This window comes from Lontra canadensis, unplaced genomic scaffold (genome assembly GCF_010015895.1).
Source record: "Lontra canadensis isolate GAN:19392208 unplaced genomic scaffold, GSC_riverotter_1.0 scaffold15, whole genome shotgun sequence".
Classification (NCBI taxonomy): domain Eukaryota; kingdom Metazoa; phylum Chordata; class Mammalia; order Carnivora; family Mustelidae; genus Lontra; species Lontra canadensis.
Genome location: NW_022631009.1, coordinates 3,206,155 through 3,221,004, shown reverse-complemented (window position 1 = coordinate 3,221,004; position 14,850 = coordinate 3,206,155). Strand labels below are relative to the sequence as shown.

The following is a 14,850-nucleotide window of genomic DNA, read 5'->3' as shown; positions in this document are numbered from 1 at the left end:
GGCTGTGACCGCTCTTGACCTCTATACCACTTTGACCTCTCCGGGCCTTAGTTTACTTAATGGTAAAAGAAAGATGATTGTGAAGATAAAACAAGACAAGACAGAGGCACCTGGGTGGCTCAGTCAGTTAAGTGCCCGCCTTCAGCTCAGGTCATGATCTCAGGGTCCTGGGATGGAGCCCACAGTGGGCTCCCTGCTCAGCAGGGGGTCTGCTTCTCCCTCTTCCTCTGTCCCTCCACACCTCATGCACACACGCACACCCTCTCTCTCAAATAAGTAAATAAAGTCTTTTAAAAAATGAGACAACCCAGGCAAAAGGGCACGTACAGTGCCTAGCACATAGTGTGTTCCAAAAAATCTTTAATTTTTATTAATGATCATGAGTTATCATTCTATCTCTAAAGACCTATATGACTTTAGAAATGTTAATCTGAAACTCCACTCTTCCTCTATAAAATAAGGGGGTAGGAAAGGTAGTCTTGAAATTCTCTTCTAGCTCTATAAAAATCTATCAAGAACAAGCCCATATAATTATAAGACTGACAAAAAGGGTATAATCTTCATCCACAATGACTTTTGTGTTTAAGTTTCATTCCTCTGTTGAAATATAATTACCCAAGATCTGGCACCAGCTTTAAGAGCTCTCCGCTAACATGACAGCACCGTAGCCAGGGCTGAGTTTCATTAAGACACTCATGAGCAGAGCAATGTTTTTATTTATGGGGGAGATTGGCTTGCTGTTTCCTAACAAGGAGCACCACGGGCTTTTCTGCTTCCCCATCTGAGACCGGGAGTTAGAACTTGTTTATGACAAACTCAAACTAAAGCCCAAGTTTAATCATGGTTACTAAAAATGGCTGCGGCCAAGAGTGAGCCTAGGATAAATTACGTTCCCCAGGGGGTAATCATGTGTCAGTGTGGGTTCATGGGTTGTAACACACACACGACTCTGGTGGGGGACACTATAATGGTGAGCATGTGTCGTGGGGACTGACGGTCTATGAGGATTCTCTGTACCATCTGCTCAATTTGCTATGAACCCATAACTACTCTAAAAAATTAACTCTACTGAAAACTTACTGTGGGATGCTGGTGAGCGATCTACACTTCTACTCTTGGTGGATGTGAACAAGGGAAGGCCACGAGAAAGACACATCTTTCTCCAAGGCAGAAGCCTCCAGCTGGCAGGAGCTGTAATCCTGGAGCTCTTTCCCTATGTCCACCCTCCGCCAGCTACACTCGCCAACTCCTAGATGGGAGATTTGTCATTCCTCTGGCCCCCTCTCAGACTAGGACTATCCCACCAGCCCAGAGAAAGAGTCCTAATTTAAACAAAATCCAATGCCCTTGAATAAATGGGCCCCTGTTTATTATATCCTATAATTGAATTAGAACTAGGCACAGCAAAGCCACGTTAATCACTTCAGGTATTTAATTCAGCAGCCTCAGAAATCCCCTGTATCTGGACAAAATAATTACATATTTGGAATTCTTTCCTAACTTAGAAAAAAGCAAATGCTGTTGCCCTTCCATTTTACCTCGCTTCCCTACCTACCTACAAGCTGCTTCATATTGTGTAATCTGTGTTAAGTCACAAACGTGGACTCTGACGGACTTGCTTGATGCCAGTGGAAAAACACAAGCTAATGGAACTTGTGTGGTGCTCACAACACACACCTGCTCACACCTCTGCTAGATACGGGGTTTGTCCAGTGGTGAGCAAGGAATAAAAGTGTCCACCCCAAGGCCAGAAGTTTTGGGGTTGAATCCTGACTCCAATGTATGTTGGTGATGAGACTTTGCCGAGTTACTTAACTTTTCAGGGCCTCTATAAAATGAGGATAATAATAATTCCTATCTCATAAGTTTGTTGTAAGGATTCACAGAGAGAACACCTGTAAATCACTTCGGATAGTGCCCAGGACATTGAGTTTAGAGAACGTTAGCTTTTGTCTTCATGTACTGGCTTTACCGGTCCACAGAGACGACACTCTCATTCGCGACATACTTGTTAAACGTATATGATGTTCAAGGCTTTTGTGTGAATGTGAATAAAGATACAAAATACTCCTACGAAAAGACCCTTACAGAGGAGTCACAGTCCTCTGCTTAGGAATACAAGGATGAGATTGTCACTTCTGGGCAGGGGCTGAGTGTGTGTGCGTGGTAAGACCCGGAGAGGGGCACTGTAGAGGACTGAGTATCCTTCCTAAGTATGATCCTGGGCACAACACTTTACCTCTCTCAGCCACAGTGTGATCTCTCCAATGAGGAGGTGGACAGAGTGGTCTTGAACTTTCCTAGGAGTTTTAGATTATCTCTATGAGATTATCCCAGGAACCAAAAAGACATGGGCCCTAGCCATTAGTGTTTGTGTTTTTTTTTTAAGATTTTATTTATTTATTTGACACAGAGAGAGATCACAAGTAGGCAGAGCAGCAGGCAGAGAGGGAGGGGGGGAAGCAGGCTCCCTGCAGAGAGCAGAGAGCCCAATCCCAAGACCCTGAGATCATGACCTGAGCTGAAGGCAGAGGCTTAACCCACTGAGCCAACAAGGCGCCCCGCCATTAGTGTTTAAAATACAACACAGAGACAGTGCAAACAGACATGGCAAAGGAAGACTGTGAACCCAAACAGAAAGAAAAATGGAGCTCATGTTGTTGTCTTCACCATCATTGTTTGACAGAGAAGTTGTTATGAGACCAAGTACGTCAGACATGGTCGGAAAAGATAAAACTGACTGGGTGACTCAGTCGGTTAAGCGTCTGCCTCCGGCTCAGGTCATGATCCTGGGGTCCTGGGATTGAGTCCCACATAGGACTCCCTGCTCAGCAGAGAACCTGCTTCTCCCTCTTCCTGCTGCTCCCCCTGCCTGTTCTCTCTCTCTCTCACGTGCATGCTCTTTCTCACTCTCAAATAAATAAATTTTTTTAAAAAGTTTTTTTAAAAAAGGAGGAATGGAAAATGAAGGGCTAGATGAGCTATTTAGTGTTCAAGGGGAACAAATTACCGTAGGGCACATATCATCATTGCCCAGTCAATGTTGGAAGAGATGATGTGAATTAGAAAACAAATACCATTTATCGGTTACTCTCTATGTACTAAGTACCCTCCTACACTCTTTCGATAAGTTAGCCCATGCCATCTTCACAACACCCTATGATGAAGATGTTCTCATTGCCATTTAAAGATGAGGACATTAATATATTGAGAGATTTAACTACTTGTCCACAGTCAGCAGACTATGAACTGGCAAGGTGGGGATTAGAACCAATGTAAATACGTGTACATTCAGGGAATTACTGCCTTTGAACATGAATTCACACACACACACACACACACACACACACACGCAATGTAATGGGGCATCAGCTGAGGATGACATTGGAATAAAATGTTATCATGTAGGGACACCTGGGTGGCTCAGTGGGTTAAAGCCTCTGCCTTCGGCTCAGGTCATGATCTCAAGGTCCTGGGATGGAGCCCCACATCGGGATCTCTGCTCAGCAGGGAGCCTGCTTCCCCCTCCCCACCGCTCTCTGCTTGCCTCTCTGCCTACTTGTGATCTCTGTCTGTCAAATAAAGAAATAAAATCTTTTAAAAAATTAAAAAAATAAAATGTTATTATGTAAAAAGCAAGAATAATTCTAGGTTGCAGTCCAGAGCCACGTTAAATAGATGGCCTTCAGAGTTTAAGTCCGCGGTCTAAATCTGGTTTTAAATTTTGGAATTTTCAGAATGTACCATGTGTCAATTCCCCGGATGTATATTTCATTAAATAACTGAAAGTAAAACCCTGGTTTGTTTTGTTTTTTTTGTTTAGTTATAAAAAGATTTAAAAAAAAAAAAAGAAAGGAAAAAACTGACTCCAAGTCACTTCCAGAATACAGAGACAAAAGAACAATAGCCTGGAAAGCAAAGCAAAACTAAAGACATGTTTAGAGCACACAAAAGCTACCTTCTTAGAAGTGGCTTGAAATGGGTGGAGAAAATTACCATTCAAAATCAGAACACTGGGCCTTTTCAATGAAGCTCTGCAACAGTTTCGGGGGGCCAGGGTGGGGACTAGGTATTAATTATGTTATTGGCCCCTCTCCATTCTGCCAAACAAGTATGTTGTGGGGCAGAAGAAATCATTTCTGTAAGCATCTATGACAGTCCAGGGTTAAATTGGTAGAGGAACATGTCATTTACGTGTCATTTCTAACATACCCACACTTAATTCTCAACTCAAAAAACCTCTTTAGAAAAAAATAGGCAGGAAAAGGAGACTTTTACAGGGTCACTCTCTTACCTTCAAATAACCACACCCAATTTCAATTTAGTCCTTCAAATCTGAAAAAGCTACTTTTATTCCCGAATTTGGAGAATATAGACGATCCCATTCTGGATTAATGTGAACCTGTGATTGCTTTCAGCACACTACTATTATAGAATAGTCAGATTTTTGTTAAGGCATAAGAGGCAAATATGGAAAGAGCTTTAGGTGGTTAAAAAAAAAATGGAAAGAACATCTCAGTGGGAACAAAATCCCCATGAAAGTTGAAACAGATTCCTTTTCTTACTAAGGAGCCTTAAAAATAATCAACATGGGGCGCCTGGGTGGCTCAGTGGGTTAAAGCCTCTGCCTTCGGCTCAGGTCATGATCCCAGGGTCCTGGGATTGAGCCCCGCATCGGGCTCTCTGCTCAGTGAGGAGCCTGCTTCCCCCTCTCTCTCTGCCTGCCTCTCTGCCTACTTGTGATCTCTATCTGTCAAATAAAATAAATAAAATCTTTAAAAAAAAATAATCAACATGTTGACACTTTTATTAGGTAAGTTTCATCATAAGACTATTTTATGAACATTAACTACTAATCCCCCATTGCCTCTGTGGGGAAGAGAAGTAGTTCCATTTTTCTTATTAGGGAAATCCTAGTGTTTGGTAGAAAATGGAGTGGAAACAGAGGCTTCCCCTTGTCTCCTATCTGGAATTTCCAATCTCTAGTCCTCTACATCAGCTGTCTGAGACCACACTAGACTTTTAATGTTGTGAGCCAAAATAAATATAGCAAGTTATAATATATTTAAAGAAAATGATAATGCAAACCCCAGCAATAAATAGTCTAAGAGAAACATACATTCCCTAGGTGGTAAGTTACCAAAATCAACAGGGACAGAAAAATCTTTAGGATGACAAGAAGAAGAGAAAATATTCTTTACATTCTGTTAAGAAACGATGGGGGGCAAAAGAGAGAGAAGACCTCTAAAAAAATACTTGGAAGATCATTCTAATAAAAAAATATTTAACAGCTCGAGTTCTTTTATATTTAACTGAAGTAAAACCAAACTGAGTTCCTGTTTCATAAGCTAAATCATGACTGCGATTTTACAAACATTGACAAAATAAAGATAACTTACACCGACCAGAAGAATGTCCCAGCTTTCACCCCTTGCTTGGTGGCTGTAATCCATAGCTAATGAGGAAAATATAAGAGGCTTATAAAGTGTTCTGAGTTTTGGTCAAAGAAGAAGTTTTTAAAATATATTAGGTCAGATATCTTATACTTTACCCACATCCCACCATAAATTTCACATTATTTGTAATCATTCACTTTTCACATCTGGAAGTCAGAATCATTATTTCCATAAATGTCATTTAATACATTCTCTGCAAAAGCTTTCAAAAACTCTTCTGTGATCCTAGTGGCATTTTTAACTCTTATTTCATCTCAAAAGTCTCTCTGTACCTGTCTTTTCTGATCATTGTTTTGAACATTTCACTTATATGACGGAATTCTGCTCATCAAAGGACCCAGGAGTGGACCATATGTTTCCTGTACTATTGAAAGCCAACAGAGGAGAACCCCAATGGTACACAGATGCCAGAATCTTGGAACTTAGTTTCATCTTGTTTTAAACAAGGTGAATGAAAAGGGTGAAAAGAAAAAAAAAAAAAAGCTATTTTTTATCCTGGATTTTCTCATGTATCTTTTATTTAGCCTTTCAATAAATAGAATTTAAGGAATAAGCTCCTGGGATAAGTTAGGGGAACCAAGCATTTCATTGAGGCTTTTAAAATATTCTTTCCAGCACATGTTGTAGGAGACAGAAGATTCAGTGGTCAAGAACCTGAGCTCTGCAACCAGATCACTGGGTTTTAAGCCTTGCCTCCGTCACTCACCAATGGTGCAATCCTCCAGTGAGTTCCTTAAGCTCTCTGGGCTTTGGTTTCCTTTAAAATGTAGATAGTATTACCAAGCGCGTGGGATTATTCTAAGCTTTAATGAGTTAATACTTTTAAAGTCCTTAAAGCAGTGTCTTAGCATTTGGTGACCGCTGGATCAATTTTAATCTTAATTATGATGCAATGGAAAGAAGTATAATCCAGTTATTCTAGGAACATTAAAAACAGCTTAGGATGGCCAGTGTCCCACTGAACATAAGTGTGTACAAAGAACCTTCCCCCCACTCCTTAAGAGGCAAGCAGGAAATGTGGCTGCTTTGTTATAAGACCCAAGCAGAAATGGTCTAGGAATTGCAGCAAGCCCCTTTTCTGGTTTCCTTATATCCAGACTTCCAGAGGGTCTTACAGACTCCAGGAGAAACCTCTGGGGCTTGAGAAAAGGGGGAAATTGGGAGGTGTGGGGTTTCCATGATGTTGGCTATGTCTTCAGAAGGGTCTGGGACATCTGGCCCTGGGGAATTCTGCAGATTCCCAAACCCCTGAGGAAGGACTGAAGATCTCCAGCCTGGAAGAATCATAGCTCTTGCAGTTGGCAAGTAAGGGATGGGCGGGAGAGCTTGGAGAACTCTCTCAGACTGGAGGAGGTGTGAGCTGCCTTGGGAACGCCAGCAAGGGGAGGTGGTTCCCTCATCCCATAGGGATAGGTCATAGAGATAAGGATCTCTGATGGCTCTGACTGCCCTTCCAGACTTTGGTTCAGAGCATCCTTCTGCTTTACGGACAAACTCTGGCATGCTGGGGGTCCACAGGCCAACCAGGATTCAAAATTCATTTTGTTTCAACCAGAATTCATTCTTTTTTTTTTTTTTCTTGGTGATCACGTTTTTGAAAAGGTTAGGGGAAAAAAGATGCCCTTTAGTTTATGAATTTTTGAGTTATCTGCAAGCCAATTCATTTTGGGAGTGGAAGAACCCTTGGTCATTATTTCTTAATCTCAAAATCTGGGCAGGGTTCTCTTTTGAATGTCTTCTACACTTGAAGATGTGATCATGCAAATCTCCCATTTTCCAAACACGGTAAATTCTTTGTTTCAGCTAACTCTTCACAGAGGGCAACTAGTACAACACCATCTCCCCAGACAAAGAGCATCGGGAATATTCCAGTTTATTGATCTATATATCTCCGTGTGTTTTCTCATCGATTGCTATAGTAGTCACAGTTTCTTCCACAGTTCCCAGTATCATATTTAAATGTTGATCATAAGCATGTAATCTGCCTCAAATCTCTCTGTCCTTTCTCATTTCCGTATAAATTCGTTCATCCAGACCGAGCCTGATGACACCCAGGGACTCTTCTAGAGTGTAGGTGGTCTGCTGCTGGTCCACATGGTCTGCCAAGTTTCAAACCCTGTGCTCTATCCCACCTCTGGCAAGAGAACACAAGCCCATCCTCTATCCACCCCAATTGCCTCTGGAAACTGAGAAAATGCAATGTCCGGGAAGTAGAAAGAAATTTGCCATGCACCCTTTTGCTTTGTAGAGTTTGCATTGGTCATTTGAAACTGGGCCCATAAGGAAAGGTCATGTCCAGGCCTGGGCACGTCCATTCCTTCTCATTGGCAGCACCCCTACTGTCAAGATTCAGTCAAAACTCAGTGCTGGGCATCCACCAACTGACTCAAAACCACATCAGATCCCAGAGAGACCATTTCTCTCTCTCACACACACACACACACACACACACACACACGCACAACACATAGAGAGAGAGAGAGAGAAAAGGAGGGGTTCAGAAGGACACAGAGAATTTCAGGCAGACTCCCATCTCAGCTTGAAGCCCTCACCTTCCTTCTGGATTCCACGACCATGAGATCATGACCTGAGCTAAATCAAAAGTCAGATGCTTAATGAATTGAGTCACCCAGGTGCCCCAACCAGTTTCTTACATTAAATGATCTATTTCCAAACTTACTTTAATTTCAGAGACTCACACTAGTGTTTTCCTATCCAAACAACTGCATACAAAATCCAGTGCCTTCATATTTACGAAGAAGTTGTACTAGGCATTATCCTGCAGTTGCGAAATATAAGATTAATCTGGGGTTTTCTAACGGAAATTTTTTAATGCAATTTTGCCAAATGATGAACTCGCACTTTCAAAAGTTATGTTGTAGAATTATGCTGATGTTGGCATTATCTGGGTAACAGGAAGCCCTATGGGTAACCTTTAGCTCAGCAATGAGGGAAAAGAGCACCAGAAGGGATCTTTGCAATGGTATAAGGAAAGAGCACGGGGAGAGAGAGTGGCAGAAGGGAGTGTGCTAAAATGTTCCCAAGGGCAAAGTTAGGGTCATATGCCCTTTATACTTTTGTGCACTTCCCCAGATTTTTACAGTGACAATTAACATCTTTGTAATTAGAAAAAAAAAATTGGCCAACTCTAAGAAGCAAGCAAACCATGAAGACAATTAAATGGTAATTGTTTATTTATATATATTTGTATATAATTGTTTATATATATAATTTTGTGTGTGTGTGTGTTTGTGTGTGTGTGTATTTATTTATTTATTTTTCCTGGAGCACCTGGATGGCTCAATTGGTGGAGCATCTGACTCTTGATTTTGGCTCAGGTCATGATCTCAGAGTCCTGGGACTGAACCCATGGCAGGCTCTGTGATCAGCGGGGAGTCTGCTTGAGGACTCTTTCTCCCTCTCCCTCTGCTCATCTCCACACCCCCAACACTCTGTCTCTCTCAAATAAATAAATAAAACATTTTTAAAAAATTTATTTCTTCTCAAAAAAAAAAGGAAGCAAAAATATTCTTCCTGCTTTTCGGTACAAATCATGTTGGCCATATTTTCCAAAAGAAAAGTGGGAGCATGGTCAGAAAAGTGCAAAAAGTGAACAAATGGAAGAATATTTAAAATTTAAAAACATTTAAAAACCTCAAACAAAGGGATCCTAGTGGTAATGCAGCCATTGTGTCAGGGTTTAGCAAATGGTAGGAGATTGAGGCATGACATTCTTAAGTTAAATCAGATCATAAGTAGCTCTAAAAGTTCCTTTGTAGGTCATATGTATACATCATATTTCTGAACACAGAAATTGATTCTAGTAATTACAGAGGAAAAAAGTAACTAAAATGTTGATTAAAAAAAAAAAATTGAAACTGAGCCTCTGGGGCCATTAGAGAAAGAGAGAGAGAGAGAAGTTTCAAGTTCCTTGTTAATTCAGAGAAAAGGGAATCAGTATTTCTCTGAATTTGAATGAATATAAATTTCCCCCAAGACTGGAAAAACAGCACAACAAAAATAACCTGACAGGACACTGGTTTGGTTTTCCCACCTTTAATGCCAACAATTCTCGACTGCTCTGCTTTATCTAGAGACAGTTTTCAACCTTTATGTCTTAGTTACGACATTTTGAAGAGGGAACAAGTGGGAAAATTTTTGCACCTACTTGATAGGTTATTAGGAATTTTTTAAAAAATGCTTTCTCACTGGAATCAGAGGATTTAAATGTGAAATCCAACACATGATCACATTAAATTAAATGTGAATAAAAGAAGGGGAGAAGTTTTGAAAAAGAAAATAAGCACAGAAGTTTTTCAAAGACAGCTACTATTTTAGTGTTTCTAGCAGTTCTTCGCAGGGAAATGATTCCTTTGCATTCAAAAGCACAGAGCCAGGATGAATAGAATTCCTGGAGACCAGAGGGATGGCTGGGGCTGTAGCATCTGCTGTAGGAAATCACTTACTGAGATTCAGATCAGAACGAGCTACCAGATGAGGACTGGGGTTGCAGCAGAGCAGACTGTGGGCCCGTGTGGCTCTTTGGAAGTGCTTAGGGCCTGAAGACAGTGACTGATAAACTCTAAGGAAAAAGTACAGGCAAACATGCCTCAGATATGGTCCAGTTCAAGTTCATTCCAAGACACAGTAGTGGGGCCCCTGAATGCATCAGGCTGTGGATTACAGCCTGAGAATAAAGAGATTATACCCCCATGGGGTCCATAGTCTAAAGCAGATATGTGAATAATTTCAAAAATATATGGTCAATTTTATGACAGAAATAATGTGAAAACCCAAAGGAGGGTCCCTGAGCTTAGCCAGGGCTGGACGAGCTTAGCGACCACCTGGGGACAGATATTTCAACTGAAATTTGAAAGATAGCTAGGAGTCTAGGAGCAAAGCAGCTAAGTGAGCATTAGAGACCCCTCAGAGCAGAGCAGAGTCCAACCTACGTACCTTAGGATACAGTAAAAAGAAGGGGAGGGAAGCCCTGATTTATAGCAATCTATAGGAAAGAAACAACAGAATAAATAAAAAATAAAATTTTCCTGAAAAGACAGCAAAACTGCCCAATAGCAGGATAATAAAATAGGCAGAAAGAGAGGTAAACAATGACTGGCACTTTCCATCAAGCCAACCCTTTAAGGCCGGAATTTCATGCCTGCTCTAATGTCATCCTGCTTCTCTTTGCGGTCGTTCTTGCATTTTCCCACTACAGTAATTCACGAGGGTGGTCTCTGGACCAACTCACTGCATGACTCCTGCTGGCAGATGCAGCGGCAGACCAGGCCTCTCGAGGAGTGGTAAGAAAGCACCTGCTCTTCCTGGAAACGCCTTGCTCTACAAACTGTGCCTCTGGAGGACTTGCATTGTTGCGGGGCGGGGTGGGCTTCTCAAATCCCCATCTTTTGTGGAGTTGGAGTCTCGTAGGGAGTCTCATTCATTGTCCACTTTGCTGAGTCCAGATTTAAACCAAACAGGGAATTTCCCACTGAGATATCTTCAGAAATTGCAGGATTAGAGCGGAGAGATTTTTCAAAGAAATGAACGCGCTTAAGGAATTTCAGTAAAAGTATGGAGCGTACTGTCGTAATAAGAACCAAGTATAATTTTAAAGCAGTGACAACAACAAAAAGAATCCCATTAAAATATGTATGAGAACTGTAGCATCATAAAGTGAATGACAGCTTTTAATGGCCCATTGTGAGGACTAACAGATTAAAAGCAGACCTGAGTTGGCTAAAACGGCTGTATCTGTGCTACAAAAAAAAAGGGGGGGGGAGGGGTGAAATGAAATGAAATGAAATGAAAGAAATTATTTTTGGAAGCCTAATGTAAGATTCAAATTTTCAGATGCATGATATACAAATGCCTCATCCCATCTATTAAATTTTAAAGTAGGATTAGAGTGGTTCTTATTTACCATTTACTCTGACTCCTTTCTTATTTAGCCAAATGTCTTTCATGGTTTCATCATTCAGTAAAAATAAACTGAGTTTAATTTCATCACCTAAGATTTTTATAAATATTTTCTCAACCCATTATTTTTTTCCACTGGTGATTTTGTGAAATGCATAAGCCTCTGAGAGGATGGGATAAATGCCTGAGAAATATTTATTAAGGCTCATCTCTTCTTCTAATATTTCTAGTTTCTTATATTCTTATTCTGTAGTTCCTTACAGTTTCTGTCATTATATTCTTTGTATATGCTTAATTTCAATAATAAATACGTGTTTAAATTATAGCTACTATGTTCCTTGAAATTTTTATGGTGTCCCCTTAAATCAGAAGTACAGATTTCACTGTAAATCGTTGTCAACACTAGGAAAACACTAAACTTGGTCAAATCTGTCAACATTGAGAATCAGGAAATAGGCAAACAGAATTGAAAACTACTTCATTCCATTGGGCAACTTTGCAGCATTCCCTCTGCTCTGTTTCTGCAGAAGTTAGTGAAGATGTGGACGGATCTTCTGAGCTATGCCAACCCAGAGGGAAATTAATGTCAATGCTTGGGTAAGGTGATCCAATTTGATAAAATTACTATTTCTCTCTATCTCCTGTGTGGTTCCTCAGGCAACTTTGCTTCCATGACAAAATGAATATAAAAAACCGATGAGCAATACTTGACAGAAATCTAATGTTAATAATTTTATTTACACATAAAATGTTCCTCTATCATAAACTTTGTGAAATCCACCCTGTAAACCAATTTCACTAAGCTCACAGCTCAGGTCATCACAGACTTCTGGGAGTCCAGCCTGAATAAGGACAGCAGAATCAGAACCTCTATTATAAAGAAACACTTCTACAGACATACAAGGAGTCTTCCAATATTTTTTTTTTTAAATGAGAAGACCATGTTTAGCTTTGCATACGGTTTTGTTAGGCACGCATCTATTTTTTTAATCATGAATGACCTTTAATCAAAGCAATACCATTTTCTTCTGACTTTTTGTTCTCTAGCTTGCCCGTAGATTGGAGCAAAGATTTCTGGTTATGGAACTGCTCGGGGATGGTAGATTCACGGATGTGTGCAGACACTGGCCATGTCATAGCCAATATACAAGGGTCTCAGCTCTCTGTCCTAACCAGAGCTCCGGGGAGTAATGGCCTCCAGTCAGAGCTGACATAAGGTGGGACCATTTGCTGCCTTTCTTCTACATGTTTTTCATTGGCGGTGTATACTGGGTTGTGTTCCTGTGGGGATCTTGGCCCTTTTACCCTGGGGCGTGTGCTCTTGGTTCAATTCTGCGCATTCAACAACCTTGTCTCACGTTGCCCTTTTGCTCATGTCTGACCAAATCAAGTTGCCTAACCTCGCATACAGTCATAGGAAAAATATAATGTAGAAAGCCACCTACAACCTTTTTTTACTTTCTGCCCATCCATTAGATCCGAAGTAAACAGGATGAGTTCTTTCAAAGTATTAATTTGCTGGTCCAAAATGAAGATAGGGTTCCACTTACATGTAACTTCCAAGAATTTCAAAAAATGGATTAAACAAAAGAATTCACGAATTTCCGGTGGGTTCATTGAGCTCCTTCTTATCAGCAAGTTTCTCTGTCTCTCTTCATATGGTACCTGGACCAAAATTTGGGGGTAGACCTAATCATCCACTTCTCTTTTTCATCGTACCCTTAAATCTAGTAAATCAGCAAGATCTGACTATATATTCCTTCCTCAAAATGTCTCTGAAATTTGCCTTTCTGTCACCATTTCCATCACCAGCATCTAATGAAGACATTTATCCTCTGGCACATTTATAATCATAACCTCACCTACACATACACACACATATATAGAGACACACATGGACACAGAAATATACACATTATTTACACATATATATAGGTATTATGTGCACAGATATATATACACAACACTAAAGGGCAGAAACATTGCCAAGTCTGAGGAAATTATATGCATCTTTAATGCAGGTAAAAATTTGGGGATGAAATGGTTCAGTGCACAGACACACATACACACAAAACACAGAACTTACCGGTTGACCTCCCCACCATCTGTGATTGAACTTCTCTCGTCCTCGAAGGTGGAAAGTGGCATCAAATACAGGATCATACATTGAATTGCCAACAATTCCATGTGATTCTGGATACAGTCCCTTTGTGTAAAAGAAAATTTATTGTTAAACTACCAATATGATAATTTGTACAAATGAGTTCGATCATATATTTTCTTATCATAGGAAGTTGTATAGCAATATTTAATTTCCAAATTTATATAAGATACATGTAGACTCTGTGTGTGTCTGAGCAAACATGAATGTTGTCTTATTAATCATAAGCGATCTGAGAGACTTAACATGATGATAAGAAAGCTAATATTTGGGGTTTTTTAACTGTTGCAATTTAGTAAGATGACAATAACTTTTATTGCAATAAGTTAACCTGCAGATTGAAATTTACTTATGTGCCTTCAAAGAAGCTTCTATTTATAAATACACTTTTCCTTTTCCCTAAGTTCTACTTCTACCTCAGAACCCCTCAAATTCATCATAATAACAAAATAAATAAATTGTGTTTTTAAAGAAGAAAACAAGGTAGGACTGGGAGTATCTGAAAACGAAAACAAAGTGTCCTGAGGTCAATATTTTTATTTGAAAACCCAGAAAATAAATAACAGATCCTGTGGTATCTGACAGAAGCTTAATGTGTATGTTCAAACAGAATGGTACCTGAAAAAAAGTTTTTCATTTTGAAGCAACCGTGAGATTTGGTCCCCGACAAAGTTGTAAAAGACACTTACTGTGAACAGCTCAGGCAGACAAGATAGAAAACAGAGATTTTCTTGGACCACTGAGAAACATGTTTTTTTTTTAATCTCCCTTTAAGTCATTTCAGGATGAAATCTACACCCACACCCTTTGAATCTACATCCTTTGAAAAAATACTTAGGAGGCACCCTGGTGGCTCAGGCAGTTAAGCATCTGCCCTTGGCTCAGGTGATGATCTCGGGGTCTTGGGATGCAGCCCCACATGGGGACCTCCCTCCCTGCTTAGCAGGGAGTCTGTTTTTCTCTCTCCCTCCTCCCCTCCCCACCCTGCTCGTGTGCTCTCTCTCTCTCTCTCTCTCAAATAAATAAATACATAAAATTAAAATTAAAAATAAAAGAAAGAAAAGAGAGAAAAAATACTTACAGTGGCCAAAGTGTATAAGTTAGGGAAAGTTTTTGTTGGATACACGGGCCTCATGTAGGGAGAGTGTGTGCCGCAAGACCCTAGGGACAGAATTTCAGACATTAGGACAAGAGACCCAACAGGAGTCACTTCACGTATGGGACTCCACTTCAGAAACCACCAAAGACTTAAGTTACAATCACTTCTGTATTTCAAATAATAGACTACATCTACTTGTCCATAGCTCTCAAAGC

General features: G+C 40.3%; 1 protein-coding gene across 5 annotated transcripts in view; it reads right to left on the bottom strand.

Moving 5' to 3' along the window:
- The window catches only part of ENPP2 (ectonucleotide pyrophosphatase/phosphodiesterase 2), a 105,114-nt gene that overhangs the window by 44,706 nt on the left and 45,558 nt on the right, over window positions 1-14,850 (bottom strand). For all 5 annotated transcript variants that reach the window (XM_032858424.1, XM_032858426.1, XM_032858425.1 and 2 more), the window contains exons 7-9: window positions 14,618-14,697; window positions 13,462-13,581; window positions 5,400-5,455 (exon numbers count right to left, since the gene is read on the bottom strand). In XM_032858424.1, the coding sequence (XP_032714315.1) occupies window positions 5,400-5,455; window positions 13,462-13,581; window positions 14,618-14,697 (256 nt within the window). The remainder of the gene's footprint in view (window positions 1-5,399; window positions 5,456-13,461; window positions 13,582-14,617; window positions 14,698-14,850) is intronic.